The 17,732-nt window shown below is 47.0% G+C and overlaps 1 protein-coding gene across 18 annotated transcripts in view; it reads right to left on the reverse strand.

The window, feature by feature from the left end:
* The window catches only part of Dennd2b (DENN domain containing 2B), a 152,314-nt gene that overhangs the window by 9,802 nt on the left and 124,780 nt on the right, over positions 1-17,732 (reverse strand). For 14 of the 18 annotated variants that reach the window (XM_048788296.1, XM_048788292.1, XM_048788291.1 and 11 more), the window contains 10 exons: positions 15,611-15,682; positions 11,771-11,922; positions 10,104-10,319; positions 9,158-9,254; positions 8,491-8,535; positions 7,364-7,548; positions 5,925-6,034; positions 5,639-5,708; positions 2,985-3,062; positions 2,610-2,750 (listed from right to left, as the gene is read on the reverse strand). In XM_048788296.1, coding sequence (XP_048644253.1) covers positions 2,610-2,750; positions 2,985-3,062; positions 5,639-5,708; positions 5,925-6,034; positions 7,364-7,548; positions 8,491-8,535; positions 9,158-9,254; positions 10,104-10,319; positions 11,771-11,922; positions 15,611-15,682 — 1,166 coding nt within the window. Of the gene's footprint in view, positions 1-2,609; positions 2,751-2,984; positions 3,063-5,638; positions 5,709-5,924; positions 6,035-7,363; positions 7,549-8,490; positions 8,536-9,157; positions 9,255-10,103; positions 10,320-11,770; positions 11,923-15,593; positions 15,683-17,732 lie in introns of all 18 variants that reach the window. The other 4 variants (XM_048788301.1, XM_048788303.1, XM_048788302.1 and 1 more) reach the window with 2 other exon arrangements.

Genomic DNA, 17,732 nt, shown 5'->3' on the forward strand with positions numbered 1-17,732 from the left:
ATGGACACAAGTGGTTGCAATAATTGGTTTACATTGTTTCTTCTGCCAGATGGTGAATTCCCTGAAGGCCCAGTGACTAGTATGATGCTAGGGACACCCTAAGTGCTCAGTCAACATGGGCGGAAGGAATGCTCTACACCATGATTTTGCCAAAAGCCTCTATATCTTCTCCAGTCCCTGTCCCTCTATATCTTCTCCAGTCCCTGACCCCAGAAGTCCCTTCTGAGAGCCTCGTATGTAGCTCAACAAGCTCTGCTCTCCAGCACCCACCCACTCTCTCACTGTCCCAGAGTATCCAGGCCCTCCAGAAATCACCCAGAATGCTTATATGCCCTCTTTTCATTCATCCCTGCCCTCAAGGAGATCTTGAGATTACAATCCAGTGGAGCTGAGTGAACCTGAACAATCAATCACAGTCCTGAGGCTGGTGTTAGCATAGGGGAAAAGTTGCAGGGCATATAGGAAAGGCCCAAGGCCTGGGCTGGGGAGAGATAGTGAAGCATCTCAGAGCAAAGGCTGTTTGACTTAGACTCTGCAGAGAAAAGAAGGTGAGCTTCTTCTGAGCAAAATCAAGCAGCGTTCAGGAACCCTAAGTAATCCAAGTCAGAGAGATGAGAACAAGTCCCATGAGGCAGCTAGGCCAGATCCTGAAGAACTGCCAGGTACAACATTGGGCTGTCAGGGAAGGGACAGCTGTCCTACCCCCAGACCACTCATCAGGCCTAAAGTCCCTCTAATGGGAGGGCAGAGAAAAAGAAGCCATGAGAAAGACTGTCAGTGGGTATTTATCACTGCCCAACAAACCTATGTTTTTAATTGGTCCCTCTCCCACTCTCTGCAACAACTAACAACTCCTAGAATCCAACACCCACCTCTTACTCTCAAGAGGAGGACTGTCCTTTCTATTTTGAGAAAACAGGTAACATCAGATGAGAATCTAAAATTACAAATAACAGTCCTATCTTCCTCCCCTAATAAAAGTCATTTCCCCGGAAGAGTTAACCACTTGTGTCTTCTCAGTGTCGGTCTCATTGTCCCTGCTCGCTCCTATATCTTCCTCTAGCATCCAAGCAATCCTCCAGCATCTAAACAGTTGTCTTTAACAGATTCCCCTGGCTCCTCATTTCCTGTCACCTCCTGTCCCCCATTCCCTATTATCTCTTCACAGCCAACCACCTCAAAAAGTTGTCTATACACGCCAGGCACAGTGGCACATGCCTATAATCTCAACGGCTTCGAAGACTGAGGCAGGAAGATCACAAGTTCAAAGCCAGCCTCAGCAAAGCCCTAAGCAACTTAGCAAGACCCTGTCTCTAAATAAAATATATATAGGATTGGGGATATAGCTTAGTGGTTAAACACTCCCTGGGTTCATTCCCTAGTACCAAAAAAAAAAAAAAAAAAGAAAGAAAAAAAAGAAAAACTCACTCTACCCAGGCTTCTGGACCCCCACCCCCTTCTGAAATTCACTCCTGTCAGGCATTTTGCCATGCCTCATCCTGACCCCTGGTGGTATCAGACTCACCTGATCATTCCTCACTGGAGGACCTAGTCCTAGGATCTTTTCTCTGCCCTATCTATTACTCAGGCTTAAAAGTTTCCATTAACATTTATTCCCTATTTCCAATCAAACACTGGGTAATTGCTTCTAATTCTAACATATATTTCAAATCCATCTACTTTTCATTTATAGTCACTTTTCCAGTTCCACTCCTGGATCCAGGCTACTACCATCTCTTGCCTATACTACCGCAGCAGTACCCTAGCTGGTCTCCCTATGTTGTCATCTGTACAGCAGAATGGCCTTTCAAAAACCTATAGATCTTATCAAATCCTCTTTTAGATAAAATCCAAAACCCTTAACTTGGCTGTTTTACACCCTAGCAAGAACACTAATTGGGTCTTTGCCTGCCTATCCACTCTCTATCCCATTCTTTCAACCATCCTTTGCCTTTTTTCAGTTCCTTAACTGACACATGTTCTTTCCTAGCTCCTGGCTTTGTATATGCTATTTCCACTACCTAGAATAATCTCCCATCCATGCCCTTTCTCTTTCAGTCTCCCTCTTTCCACTTCATTTAGCCACCTTCTATTCACTGCTAGATCCCGTATAAAATGTCACTTTCTAGGGGAGTAATTTCTCTGGGTCTCTAATCTACAGCAAACTCTTTGTTAAATACTCTCATAGGATCATATATTTTCATTTGTCTCTTAACATATTTAGAAATCATCTATTTATATGTAGAAGTATATATTTAACTAGGATCTCCCATTAGACTAGAAACTCCTGGAAAACAGCCCTGTCTCTCTAACTAAATGGCCCAATGTCTGGTATAATACCTAATTGTGACAGAGCACACATTCAGTAAATATTTACTAAATAGAAAAGAAAAGGGAAGGTGGAGCACAACAGGTCAGAGAATGACCCTAGAAGGAGTAGAGAGTTGGGCAACATTTACAGTACTTTTCCAGTCCCTAGTGATTAAGTGCATGAATGTGGTGAGCGAGGAGGGTGTCATGTTCTGCATCTTCCAGAGATTGTAACCTCAGCTGCAGGACCTACTTAGTGCCAGCCCAGAGCCAGAGAGAGGAGCAGCAGAAATCTTTACCTCATTGCCAGCGCCTGGCAGAAATGTCTTCACTTTGATGGTCTTCCCTGGGGCTGGAAAGGGCGACTCCATGAGACTTCTCATGAAGGGATAGACCAATGCAGCCGAGATTCCACGCCGGCGTTCCACCTCATCTAGGACCTGTGCCCACCACCAGCAGCACAAAGTGAAAGGATGTCAAGATCTGCCCTTCCCACCTCAGGTAGAGAGCCAGGTTTGGGAATAAGGAGGGAGTCAGAGAGCTCACTTGTACTTGGTCTTGCATTCTGTCTCCCCTCCCCATCCCACACAGGTGGTTTTCTCATCTAAGCTGGCTGCAGATGGTCCTATGGGAGCTGTCAGCTGGGGGAAGGGGAGCAAGCCAGAGCCTCTTACCTTGGAAAACAAGCCGAAGCAGCCAAGGCGGCTGATGACACAGTACACCTCTGGCAACCGAGGCCCTTTCCCACTTGGCTGGCCAGGACAAGGAGGAGAGAGAGAGAGAGAGACAGAGAGAATATATGAATACCATAGCTCACTGCTTTCCTTGAGAATAGAAGACTAAGTACTGCCCTTCAATGGAGGAAGAATGCATGCCTCTTGTACACTCAACCAGGTCCCCCCCAAAAAGGATGCTTTTCTTTGGAGGTTGATGTTAGCCTCTGCTGGGTCTTTTAGCCCAAGAAGCCAGGCTCCTGCCAAACTCTACAAGGCTCCATGTTTCCTTCCAGGACACTGACAACAGCTGGCAAAGGACAAAGCAGTCTGGCAAAGGCTGCAGGATAATTTGTGGATTTATATTCCTAAGCCTAGATGACAGTGGGAAGGACTTGTGTATGTTCTTTGGAGCAAGCCACATAGCCTTATGGCCTCCAATAAGGGACTTTCTGAAAAATATTCCTTCTGTCACTGCTCTTTTCTCTTTTTCTTGATCCACCCCTGTTCTAGGAAGGCAAACTGAAAACAGATGAGGATGGAATTATTATTTATTAAATGTTATTATCCCCATCTTACAGATAAAGCAACTGAGTTCAAAAATATTAAACTGCTGCCTAAGATCATGCATCTAGAAGCTGTGGAGCTGGGAGTCTGTTTTGGCCTCTGTTTTTATTGTCTAACCTCCAAAGCATGCTACTTTCTGACACGAAGGAAGGGAAATGGACACAAAGACACAGGATATATTCTATGAAGTGAAGATCAAAAAGAAGGCAGAATTTAAAAGGTGGGTGGTTGGAGAAGGAGATAAGCACTTTTGAGCGCCCTAGGCCTGGAGCCCCCTCAAGTAGAGGGGGTGAGTTCACTAAAGTCCATTCAGTCCACTGGAACTGGCAGGACCCTGTTGCTGTCTCCAGACTCAGAGGCCTGGAGTGCCTGGCAAGGGAGGGAGCAGAGCAGCAGGTGCTGGCCCCTCATGCAGGCTGCTAAGCAAATGCAGATGGGGCTATTTCAGTCTCCAAACCTGCTGGCCACACGTCACAGATCTAAAGAGAAGGCAGAATCTGTTTTTGTCCATATTAGGTCTGAAACTCACTCCTCTCTCTTTCCTTCTCCCCCGCCTCCCCTAAAGCCCCAAGTGATTAAATCAAGTATGTGGGATTTGGGTTAGAATCGTTGTGTCCAATCTGTAGGAATGCCGAGTTAGTGCCAGCCCCCTTGGCAGGGACCCAGTGCAGGCCCTCTCTGAGCACGCCAGGACAAACATGCTCTTCCCTGGGGGCAGCAGGCCCACTGCAGAGCAACAGTTCTGCTCCATCGATTCTCCAGCAAAGGCAGTCTTCAAAATGCTCCTCTCCAAGCCCAAGGGATCCAGGGACACGCTGGCCTCTTCCTGGCTCGACTACCTGGCATCTGGACTATTCTATATCCCCTCAACTCCACTCAATGGACATTCAATATCCCTTCTCCTCAAACTATCTTTTGGAGGAGATCCGAGGGTACCAGATTGGTAATAAAGGACCTGGATCAATTCTGGCTCTGTCCTTCACTGGCCATGTGTCCTTGGGCAAGTCATTTCACCTCAGGGTCTCAACTTCCTAATTTATAGATCAGGGAAAATAATATCCCTTGGACTATTATAAGGGCTAGAAAAGCGCAACCAAACAAATCAAAAAACCCGAGACATACTTAAAGTGTCTATCTTAGAACATGATAGGTCCTAAGCAGGTTTATTCCCTTGGCTCTTTCCTTCAATGTTCAAAGTTTGGCTTCCCCTACTAGACCAGCTAAAGTTCCTTGAGATTAGGAACTCATCAGCATGTGGCCTGACCCCCGGTGGGTACGTGAGAAGTGCTTCTAAATGAATGGCCAGAATCCTCCTATCAAGCTTCTCCCACTAAGACCTGGATACCCCAGAATATTATCAACAACCCAGTGACTTCTGGGGAGAGTTCAATAGGAACTAGATCCTGGGCCCAGCCCTCCCACTAGTACTCTACGTCAATCTATTTCCCAGGACTGATAGGAAGGGAATTGGGAAAACTCTTCTCTTAGAAAAATGGCTTTTGTTTTTAAAACTCAGAATCTTTTCCTAACATTCAAGGTATCTCTCCCGGTATCCCAGAGAAGGAACTTAGAGCTTTGTCTCTGCTCAGATTGTAGCTTTACCAGACAGGACTACTCCCTTTATTATGCTGACCAGTTATGGGGGTGAGGAAAGTTGTCCTCTACCCAATTTGATACGTATACACACACTGCTGGAGTGATATGATCTCAACCAGAGGTAGCAATCAGAGCCCATAATCCCAAAGAAAATGAATGAAAAGAAAAAGTATAGAAAAGCTAAAAAGATGACAAACCAGAAAAAGGTGATCCACTCTCTGCCCTGATTTCAATATTCACATTATGAGATCTAACTGGACAGGCTACTCTGAGCCCTGCTATCCCAGAGGTGCCTCATCTGTGAAAGTGTGTGTGTCGGAGGGTCACCCAGGGGCAGACTGAAGGATTTCATACAAGCTAAAGTATGTAGACGTAGACGGGCACAGAAACATACACATACCCTGGCCCATTCCCTGCTAGCCAGCCCCAGAGGTGTGAATAGCCCTACTCACCAGTAAGCGCCTGCAGTAGCCAAAGCGTCTGCTGCCATCTTCCCCAGTCAGCATAAAAGAAAAGGTCTCACTGGGAACAGGAAAGAGGGAGAGATCTGGCATTAGAGAAATTATGACACCACCTAGGAAAGAATCCCCAAGAATAAGAACTGTCATCTCAGGGATTAGATGAAGGTTGAAATTAATGTAGGAGAGTAGGCTGAGACTAGGACAGGCCCCACTTAACTGTCCAGGGCTATGTGGGGAAAGGAGAGTCTGTCTCCATCCATTCCAGGATGGGCCTCACCTGCTATATTCTGACACAGGAATCCAGTCCTTGGCATCTGGGAAACAAAACTGGGGAATGGCTTTAAGCCTTTCCTCTGCCTCCCGCATCTGCTTAGTGGGTCGGTCCAGCTGCAGGAAAAGAAGAAAAAGGGGAGAAGACACCAAGAGATGACAAGGAATCTGGGGGTAGGGGCAGAGGGCAGCTGAGAAGCATCTCCTTCTCAGACAGCTCTAGAGGCCACCCTACCAACTAACCAGCTTTTTGGCAACACTTGTCCTGATCCTAATTCTTACAGAGGTCTGAGTGTGAAGTGAAACATCATTCATTCATTCATTCAATCAGTCAGTCAACAAATGCCAACAGAGTGCCTTGCATGTGGCATCTAATAGCGTGCCCATATGCTGGGACTATGGATGGAAAAAAGTGGACAAGGTCCCTGACCCTATGCATTCTGGTGCATGTACCACAAAGGAAACAAGCAGAGTAATATGTGAAAGAGAAATGGGCAGGAAGAAGGGCCACATCAGGGCATCTGTAAAGACCTTGGAAGAAGGGCCACTTGAGCAGAGTCCATAGCCATATGAAGAGCTGGAGAAAGACAGGCAGAGGTAAGGGCAGAGAAAAAGGGCTTTCTCTTCTCAAAGGAACAAATGAGACCAGGCTGGCTGATGATGAGTAGAGGAGAAGTGGTAAGAGATAAGGTAGGTGGAGAGGTGGGGGGAAACTAGTAGTGGGCCCATTTTCTTTTTGGGGTGATAAGACACTCTAAAATTATAAAGTTCTATGAATATATTAAAGAACACTAAACTAATATGTGGAAACTAAAGCATAATTAAAGGAAAGAAGACAGTGGGGGGAGGGGTCTGATATTATAAAGATATGGAGAAGGATCAGTGGAGTAGAAGTAAGAGGGAGGAAGGAAGTGACAGGGAAAGAAATATGGAACAAATCTAACAGATTCAAGTTATATACACACATGAACACATATCCTATAAGTAAAAAGTATCAACCAAAGTTAAACAAATAAACTGTGAAAGGAAGATCAGCAGAATGGAGGAGAGAGAAAAGGGGGCGGGCTTAGGAGGGGGAACAGGGATTGAAATCAAGTTCCATGTATGTATGTCAAAAGGAACCCAGATACTATGTATAAATATGATGCTCTAAATTAAAAAACAAAAACAAAGAAAGAACACTGAATTGAAAACTATAGAGTGGTTGGGGGAGAAGGGCAGGTGGGAAGAGTAGCTGGGGGCATTTCTCAGCCCTCATCCTCTGAATAAGCACTGGCCCAAACCCACCCCAAAGCCCTGTCTTCCCTCCTGGATATGAGGAGGCAGGCACAGGGCTGTGGTGACTGATGGAGCACTACAACAGAAACATGCTCTCTTCTTCCCAGATGGGCCAGGACAGGAGACAGCAGGCAGGGAGGTAGGGCAGACAAGGGGAGACAGCCTCACCTTGGGAAACTGGTAGGAGACTTCAGGGAGGTAGGTGTTTCGGGATGGCTTCTTCTTGAGGGATACTACCACAAAGTATTCAAAGAGCTCCCGCTCCTGCCACTCAAGCAGCTCCAGCTCCAAGGTCCGATAGCTGGGTGCACGCTTCAGCATCGACTGGATGTGGACCAGACGCTGTGTGTGGGCTGGGAGCAGGTCACACATCAGGGAAAAAGCAGGCTGGCCACTCACAGACCTCCCATCAGCTCCTCTACTCCTGACTCTGGCTCCATCTGTGGATCACCTCTAAGTGCATCAGCCTTGTCTGACATCCTCCCTTAGCCAAGTGAGATGTGGCAGGAACAAGGCATCGACATCTGCACAAAGACTCTACCACAGGAAGCCACCAGCCTGGATCTTCCTGGAACCTCTGAAGACTGATCTGGGGTCAATTGGACTACCAAGGTTAGGCAAGCCCTGAGACATATCATTGGCACCTACCCTTTGGTCCTTCTTAGTACAGAAGGCATGGACCAGAATGTCTGAACATCCACAAGGGTCTCATCCTTTGTTACTTGGGCTGCCCCTAAGTCCAAAGTCCACATGACAACTTGCCTGGGAAACCCATGGAGGAAGGGCAGAAGGAGCAAGTTTCCATGTACTTTAATTATTCTGGGAGGTCTAGGCAGGGTTTTCCAGTAGAGAAAGCACAAAGTTGTAACAGTCTCCTCTCTAGAGACTGAGGAGATGAGTGGTCTCGGGGCCTCCAGAGGACCAGTTTCCTCAGTCTCTGGTACAATTCTTGCAACCAGAAGAGGTACTTGTAATCTGAACCCATCTCTGACACTAGATTTACATTTACCAAGCAAATGTAGTGCCCAATTCCCATGAATAATGGCTTAGGAAAGTATGCTTAGAGCCATAAGAACTAAATTTGGCAAAGGGAGATCAACTTTTTGTATTAACATCGCAGGGCTGAACTATAAGAGTGGACTTCCCTACAACTTCCTGCTCTGGTGGCCTAGCAGCTTGCCTACCTGTTGCCTTTTCCACACCAATTTCGTTAGGGACATTAGAACCACCCTTGCAGAGGAAGGGAAGACTAACTGCTGTTGCAGCCAGAGGTGGGAAGTGATGTCATGCCTTACCTTTGAACCTGTCGTCAGAGTCGCTCTCACTCTCACTATTCTCATCTGGAAAAGTAACAGCAGGAGTGCAAGTTTGCTGAGCCACTGCCTCACAGCAAGTTTCTGGTGCCCCCAACCCCACAATTTTTCTATGATGGATAAATCTGTATCTAGTCTGGGCTGCTGTGGGCCCAGGGGCAGGCATCTGTGGGCAGGAGTTCAGTGACCTGGGGCCAGGGTCCCTCAGACTTCAGTTCATTGGTGCTATTCTATATACAAACACCTAACTAGCCTGGTCTCAGGGAAGCTAAAGGCCCAACTTAGAGGATGAGCCAGCAGAGAGGCCTACAGGCTTGGAACATAAGGGCCCTGCCTCTAGCAGGCCAAGATTTGAAATGGAAAACAGACCATAGTGTTCAGTAAGTCTGGTCTTTCCTTTTGCTATGAGCAGATTCCCACACCCACCTGCCTACACAGAGCCTCAAGCCTGGAGGAACCCATCCCAGGGCTGACTTCCGTCTCTGGCTCTCCTTCTCTAGACATTTCCTGGCAGGACTACCCTCCCTGGAGGCCAAAGGACCCCACAACTGGCCTGCAGAAAGGCAAACTAAAGGAAGCCCACATTTCTCCCCATCCCTAATGTCCAAGGGCCCCAGATAGTTGAACCAGCTCAGACACCAAGGCCTACCTCTCAGTGATGCTGTCTCAAGGCTGGACATAGACAGCTTTTTTAACCTCTTCTTTCCCCTCTTGGCATTGTAGATGGAGTTAATTCTTTGGACAAGCTGGATGAGAAAATCAGAGAAGGTAAGGTAACCCTGACACCAGCTGCCCTAACTTCCAAGAATGGATTAGGAGCCTATCCTTTCCCTTACTGGTGCAAGCTTTCTACACCCAACCCACTTGGCCCAGCAATGGTCTTCCTACTGAAATGATCTCAAGTGGGAACTCACCAGCCATGCCTGGTAGCTCTCCATCTACTCTGTCCCCTAGGAGTGGTCTTCTTCCCCAAGACAAGGACACTAAACTTAGCTCCCCAGAGGAAGGAACTGTGATCAAACTAGACAGGATGGGAGCTCCTGGGTCCCAAGAGTCATTGAACCAACTGAGACAAAGAGCTCCTCAGATGCAAAAACAGGAACAAGGATTCTAGCCTTTCCCCTCTGGAGCATAACCTGGGGCCCTGACAGGAAGAAGTTAAATTCCCAATATACCCAAGCATTGTTTGCAGGCTAAAAATACCATTTGGCTAAATCCTGCTGCTGTGGGCTGGGGACTTAGGACTAACTGCCATGTGTGCAAATCACTGCTGAAAACTCTACAATTTCTAGTGTTATAAAAAGGAAGGCCCGTGTTTGAATTCTTAGGTCCCTGAAAGCCTGGAACTGTTTTGGTGTGCACAGAGACCCACATCACACTCACTAATGGGGAGCTAGCTTTTTCTTCTGATATCTGAGCACCAAGAAGCAGTTAATGCATCCTTATTGAAAAGAAAAGGAAATTAATAAGGTGAAAAAGGGCAGTGCAAGGACCCATAATTTACTTAAAAGGAAATGAGAAAGCAGCCCAGATTAAGGAAAGAAGGCAGCCTCCCTGCCTAGACCCATGCCTCCTCTCTCCCCATTGGGGGATACCTTGGGAATTCGGCGAGCCCTGCGGCTGGAGAGCAGCTCACTTGTGGTGCTGAGGCTGTCCTCGTTGAGGCTGGAGGGTGAAGATGGCAGGCTCAACTGAGCCAGCAGCAGCATGTCGTCATGGCTATGCCTCTTGGGTAATCGTGGCAGCCGGTGGCTCTTCCTTTCTGACCAGTTCCCACTGCGCAGGGACTGGCTACTGGGTTTCAGGGAGAGCTGACATGGGGAAAAGGATGTGGGAGAGAGGCTTGTCACAAATACCTTGGCCAGGTCATCTGTTGGAACCTGGGCACTGAGGCCCTGGGCTGGCATCTATGGCTCCCTGAAACCCATCCTAGAATTTCCATCTACCACAGCTTACGCTTTTAAGACTTCATTGCCAACTGGCTAGTTCAGGAATAGATTAGATACTTAACTTGACCAAAGGAAGCCTTACTTCTTTGCCAGAAATAAAAAAAAAAGCAGAGGCTAAGAAAACTGCACTTTCACCTGAGTGGAAAGAGAAGGCACATCAGGAATTCTCTGGGTACTTTATGAGCATTGGGACAAAGATTACTGAGTCTGAATAATGGAGCCAGTCCCCAAAGTTTATCCTAACAGAGACCATAAACTACATGCCAGCTTGCTCTGCTGGATGATCCTGGCAGCCTGGCAATGCTCCCTTCTTCCAGGGACAGCAGAAGGGCTCTGGGCTCTATACTCAATGGACTACCTCACCACAAATATACCCTTCCAGTATGGGGTATCTTATTGGCAGTGGATATTACACACTGCTGGGAAGGCAGGCACCCCCTGAAGACTCCCATAGTTGTCTCGATCTGGAGTTGCCTCTCCTCACTCTTCAGTAAATCCTCCTTCCTCCACAGCTCACAATCTCCTCTTCCCACCCAATCAGTCTGGCACTACACATTAAATAATAGCCTATTTGAACAGAGCACATTAGTAGGGTACATCTTTTATTAAAAATAATCATATGACTCCAAAGCCAGTAGAAACCATTTATATATTCTCTGGTCAATATTATAAAATATTCAGGTCTCTCCATTTGCACAGAATAAGTTACTGAACAGGTCAGAGAAATCCTCTCCCTCTCCTGAATCTCCTGTTTCCTGTCCAACAAGACCAAAATGAGTTTATGTCTAAGGACCTCCTTTGATTTTTTTACCTTTCCTCTCATTCTGCCCTCCTTCAGTCCATTCTTCAAGATTCATTCTTACTTCCTCCAATAGAGATGACTCTAGTGAATATCAGGTTCTCCAAATCTGGTTTGGGGCCTATACCTGGCCCCCACATGCCAGCACTGAGATAATTTCTGAGTTGCAGAATACCAGAACTCCAATCAGGGCCCTTCTTCCTGTTTCCCACAGAAGGGGAGGAGAAGTACTAAGACAGGAGATCTCAGGGGTTCCTGGCTTAGTTTTGCAGCTCAGAGGTCAGGCAGTAAGAGAAAGAAGGTAGGAGAGGATTCCCCTAAGAGGATAATTCAATTTTCCACAGGGATTTCAATATGGCAGAAGTCCCTGAGTGCTGAGCTCTTTCCTGAGGTAGTCTTCTCTGCCAAGTGAGGGAGAAAGTCTGAGTGAGAGCTAGGCTTACACCTTAAGAGAACAGGCCTTCAATGTGGCCCTCACAACTGTCTCTACAGGCTCATGTTAGGGCTGCATTACCTGCATGGGTGGGCTGTTGTACTTCCTGTCCTGAGGACTCCACATCCTGTGCAGAGAGTCCAAGGAGTTCTCAGACAGTTGCTGAGATTTTCTTCCGGCTCTTCGGCTCTTTAAGTCCACATCCTCATATGGATTCTCCTTGGGCAGCTCTCCTGCAGAGGAAGAAAAGTTAAAGAAAGGGGAGAAGGGAAGAAGGAAACACACAGAGTTACACACACAAATAAACAAGTAGAATTCCTGTGAACCAAAGAGAATGGCTTCTGCCTGGTCCCTTTGGCTCATGAGTCACACAGCTGCCTGTCTGCAGTGGGAAGGCTACAAACAGATCCTGGCTTCAAGTCCAGAAGCTGAGCACCCGCACCCCCACCTCCAGTTCAGCTCAGCTCAGCCTTGTCCGGCCTCTGCTTTATAAATTCAGGGATTGCACAAGACTGGCTCAGCTACTCCTGCCTGTGCCCAGCAAGAGGACAAAATCAGCATCAGGAGTCTGTCCCTGGCTTCATTCTCTCTCTGTTGGTAAACCCCCATCCCACCCCTGACCCAGGGATATGCACCCCTTGGTAGGAAAGGCTTTCAGAAATCACACAACTGCAACTCTTGGTGGGTCTCCATGGAACCCAGTTTTGGGGGTGGTCATGCAGGAACTCAAAGAACCTAGTCTAGGGAACAGTGCTTTGCTAGGCTTCCCTCTTACTTATTACACTGTTCAACAATTCTTTTAGGGGAAGGATATTGTCTGAGGCAACCCCAGAACCAGAACAATGATTATCAAGTAGTAAGTGCTCAGTAATTATTTGTTCAATGGATCTCTCTGATCACGGGTCAGTCTATTTCCTCTACTGCAGATCTCAGCAAAAAGAACTATCATCACTCCCTTCTTGGCACAAAATTTCCTGCTGTGACACAGGGAGGTGTGAAGGCTTGGAAGGACTCTGGGCCAGAGAGTGGGGGTGGGAGAGTTTCTGCTTCTCAGAACCAGTTTCTAAAACCCTGGCAATAGCACCATATTGACACTACTAGAAAATTTCAAAAAAGTCCAAAACATAGTCCCTGCTTTTGAAGAGCATAAGATGTTGAGACATTCTTTGTCATAGCTAGAACCTCCTGCCCCTTCCAACACATGCCTAAAATTTTCTAGAATACAATAATACCATGAGTCAGGTTAGACATGGCTTAATTCCAGCAATAGAATCATAGTAGGGACAACCCTCATTCCCTTTGCCCTTGTCTTTCTGTATCTTCTGCCCAGTCCCAGCAGCACTGTTTGGGACTTGGGACCTAGCATTGTTTGGGTACCAGTGACAAGAATAGGCTTTGCTGAGGTTAGGACATCTGGTGAAGCTGGGCTCACTTCAACATCAGCAGCAGGATTTAGCCTGGGTGACTACTGAGTCCTATGCTGTCCTGTGACTTACAACCCAGAGCAGCTCAGACTGCACTCCTCTGGTAGCAAGCAGAAAAACTATAAGACTGGAAACAGACAGACCATAAGAGAAAAACCAACCCCTATATTCTTAGAAAGTCCTCAAAAAGATGAGGTTCCTTCAAATTGTGGCATACTTATTAACATCATGAAAAACCACAGTGAATTCAGGAAGTACTTTACAGAGGTGGAGGTGTGAAGTGAAAATTGCAGTCACAACTAATGAGACTACAGTGGGAACAACACAAATCTCTATAAACTTATGAGCCAAGGATGGGTCAAGAAAAGATTCAGAACTGGATTAAGTGATTCCCAATACCAAGCAGGGTCCCCAGCAATGGAGCAAATCTTTTCCTGTAACGCTCATGCTTTTGAAATGACTTGTCTCCATTCCAGAGCCCTGACTAAGCAAAGCCAGCCCATTAGCTCTGCTTCAAGAAGCCAAATATCAAACCAGGCATCCCCCGCATGATTTCTTCAGCCCACTCCACTGTGGGGATGCTTTAGGAGGAGTCAGGGTGGACTTTCTACTTCTTGGACCCTCTCCAACATATATCCTGTAAAGGTGAGGTGGTAAAGGGGATTAAGAATAGAATTCCAGAACACATTCTTCCCAATTCCATAAAACAGAACCAGAGCATCAGTGTCCAGATCAGGGCAGATTTATTCCAAGTTTATCAAATCCAAATTGCCTTGGATACATGACCAGTCAGAATCCTTATCATCATTTCAACCCATCGGAAGACCTGTCTCAGTCTGTTTTGATCAGAGTTTCTCTAAGCTAATGACATTTTGGGTGACTAGGCTGACCTGTCCATTCGTAGGAAGTTTAGTTGCCACAACCCTGGCCTCTATCAATTAGCTGACATTAGTATCCCTCAGATGTAACAACCAAAAATACTGACACTGCCAAATGACACCTGTGGGCAGACAGGTGAATGGATAGATGGAAGGAAGAGAGGAAGGGGAGAGATGGATGAAATTGCCCCCCACTGACAATCATTGCTTCAGAAAGATATTTCTAAACTTCCTAATACCTTCTGAGCACCATGCCATGAGTCCCAAGACTAACCCTCTTTTCCTTCATCTTTCCCCTCCTTTTCTTCTCCCTCCCCTTCCTTTTCTTCCAGAGTAAGAGCTTTGAAATGTGATAAAAAATCTAAAGTTCTAAGAACAAGATGTAGGACGCTGAGGCCCTGAAGTAATATACTATTTATGCATATCTGTGATATTTTTAGGGAAGATAGTTGGAAATATCAGGTTCTCCACACTACTACTGTCTCTAGAAACTTGATTACAGGAAGGTCTAAAATGTCCACTCCTCCTACCCAGCCCTAATGCCAGTCTCTTTCTTTTCTAATATAACCTATGCCCTTATCACTTCTCCAGGAAATGAATGCTGACCCCAGACCAAGCCCTTCCTCCCCAGCCTCAGTTAGGTTCCTTAGCAGCCCTAGTCCATCTGTGACCCCCAACTTTACAGATTATCCCTGACTACGTAACAGATTCTCTGTCATCTCTCCAGACAGGAAGGATGCCCCAGGGATGCGGGTGTGCAAAGAATAAGCAGACCCTGAGTACCAGAGCCACTAAACTGAATTTGCTGAGACCAAGTAAACATCAAAGCAAAGAGTGGGAAATGGCAATCAGAAAGTCCTATAGGGAAACAACTACAGGATGGCTGGAGAAGCCAGAGCTGAGTGGAGAAGCATGGGATGATTTAGCAGGCATGGACAGGAAACAGGAAACGTGACAGACAGCAAGACTTCTACCTGGGTTCTTGCCCACATGGCCTACAAAGGACAGTTCACACTGAGCTTGGAGAGGGATAAAGAGGTAGGCTGTCTTCTCTGGAGGCCTGGCCCTTATCAAGCTCAGCTGGGGAGGCCAGAGGTCTCAAACTTTCCCAGCTTTGCTAATGAAATAGGCGACAAGGGCATGACCAACAATTTCTGTTTTGCACTCTTCTAAAAGGGGCTTGTTACAGCCCAATCTTAGTACATTGATCCTCTTGAAGGAAGAACCAACCCAACCCCAGCAGGCCCTGTCTCTACTCCCACTCCTCCCCATAGCTCCTTGGGTTATTAAACACACATGCAACACCCACCCCCTCCCCCTATCCCCCAACTGGAAGAACCAGTTAGTGGGTGTGTGTATATGTACAGAATCTGAGAATTTCTCCAAACTCCAAGCTTCCTGGACCATACCCATTGTTAGGGCCTTGGTCTGCAGCTTCCTTCCCCAACCTTCCTCTTTTTCCAAGTGGCTGTTTCTCCTGGGTCTCCACCTCTCCCCCTCCTTCTAACAGTAGAGAAAGGATGAGGCCAGGTGCCCAACTCCCTGGGGCCAGCTTGTACCCACCCTCCAAGCCTTGACACCAATTCCCAACAGCCCCAGCACCTTTCCCTGGGCTGCACCTCTTGGCTGCTTTGCTTCCTGCTGCAACCTCCATCCTGGTAGGTGCCCTCTGTTCCTTACTGTTGCCCAGCCTGGAGGTGAATGAGAGAAGAAGGCAGAGAGAGTGTAGGCTCAAAAGGCTTTGCAGTACAGGCTGACTGGCCCTGTCCCCAGCTTGCATCCCACTAAAGTTCCTGGAAACTCTCCCTCAGCCCTAGCTAGCTGATGGGAGTGGGAATCTCTGCAGGAATGCAGCCCAGGCTCCTTGGTCGGGCGCCGAGGCCACTCCACATAACTCCCTAACAAGCTGCTTCCTTGGGTGAATTCTTCAGTGTCAGGCTCAGAATGCAAATGATTTTAAGGCTTTGCAGAACAGCAGCATCTTACAAGGGCAGATATCAAATTAGATGGGCAAGAATTAAACAGCCCCAGGAAGCAGCACGGCAGCAACTTTCTTTTTGAATCTTTCTATTATAAGTTAGCAGGCAAAACCTCAGCCTGTGCAGATATCCTACCCCATTTCCCCAGGCATAATGCCTGGTGTGGGTTCAAGGCCAGTGGATTCCCCAAGGCCCTTCATTCAAGTTCACTGCACACAGTGAAGACTCTGGGCCAACAAGTCCTCAACCTCCTAACAGACTAGGGAACTACAGTCCAATCATCTGTACCCAAGATGGAGATTTAGCATGGGTTCTTTCTGCCTTCCTTTCAGCATGAGCATCACATGCCTGAAACAAAGCTCTGCTTGTTCCTGTGGGTTTGTCCCTGTGGACAAGCGACACACAAGAGCTGAATAATCCAGCCAGAGTCAGAAACAACCTTAAATCCACAAAGTATAGTCTGGTGGGACAATCCAGAGGGCTCCCAGAAAGTCAGAGCCACTGGTCAAACTGGGGTTAAAAAGTGAAATCTGACATTCAGAGTTCAGCAACAAGAGACCCCCTGAATCCTTTAGGGGGGGCCCCAAATTCTTTGAGCTCTCTCCAGGGAGGGAAAAAAGGATAAATCAATCAGTATCTAATTAGGAAGAGAATATTCTCCCTTGTATTTCCCTCTATCCTCCCTGGTGAGGTTCTAGAAAATTCAGACTGGGCTGCTGTGGGGGAAAAATATGTTCTAACTGCAGACTCTCAAGACCACTTCCACCCCAACCCACAAAACCTAAACACCAAAAACAGGTGCCTGGATCACTTTCCTGCCCTATTTCCTGCAGCCTCCCCCTTTCAGTTTTCTCCTGTTCTCTACACAATGCTCCAGCGATCCAGAAGCTAGGTGAGCAGTTAAGGAAGATCCCCCAACCCCAACTTTACCCTGTATATTCCTTACCCCTTGCTCTACCTCATTCATTCAAGAAGCAACCAGCTGCTCCTATGTTTTCTTGCCACCACATGGAACATCCCAACACAGAAGGAAGTCTCTCTGAGTGAAGAGAAGAGTCCCAGACACTTGTCTCCTCTCTGTGCTCCTTTTAACTAGACCTAAAGCAGCCCAGGAAACAGTTCTGTTGTCTAGTGCCTCCAAAACTTTTTCCTAGACCCTCCCCCTAAATAACCATAAGCAGAGTCCTGGATCATAAACTCTGGACAGGGAAAAACAGTTGAAGCTGTCTATCTCCTTCTCTTATTTCCATTCAGTTGCTAAAGAACATATCCCCACCTGGATAATGTTCTTGGGCAGCAATATAAGGGTTCCAATTCTTGTCAGAAAACAGTGAGGACTACAGTATTCTAGGGCTGGGTATGCAGAGGGGATAACAGAAAACTCCAGCCTCTCTGACCACTGCGGCAACAGCCAAAGTAGATGTTCTCAAGAGCCCTGGGCAGCAGTGATATTACAATTTGAGTGTAAACTCAAAAGGCTTTGCAGTACAGGCTGACTGTCCCTGTCCCTAGCTTGCATTCCACTGAAGTCCCCAGAAGCTTTCCCTCAGCCCCAGGGCAAAGATGAACTAGAGCTAGGGGCAAGGGCTGTATGAAGTAGAGTTGGGATTGGAACATCTTCCTTAACAGTTCATCTCATTTCTGAATCTTTGGCTCTGATCCCCATAGCCCTACCTCAGCTCTGGGTGATCATGGGTACAAAGCTGTCATTTCCCCAAAAGAAAGGGAAAAGTCCTCCCTCCCAAAACTGTTCGGTTGTTTT

The sequence above is a fragment of the Marmota marmota genome, unplaced genomic scaffold (assembly GCF_001458135.2).
Source record: "Marmota marmota marmota unplaced genomic scaffold, marMar, whole genome shotgun sequence".
Lineage (NCBI taxonomy): Eukaryota > Metazoa > Chordata > Mammalia > Rodentia > Sciuridae > Marmota > Marmota marmota.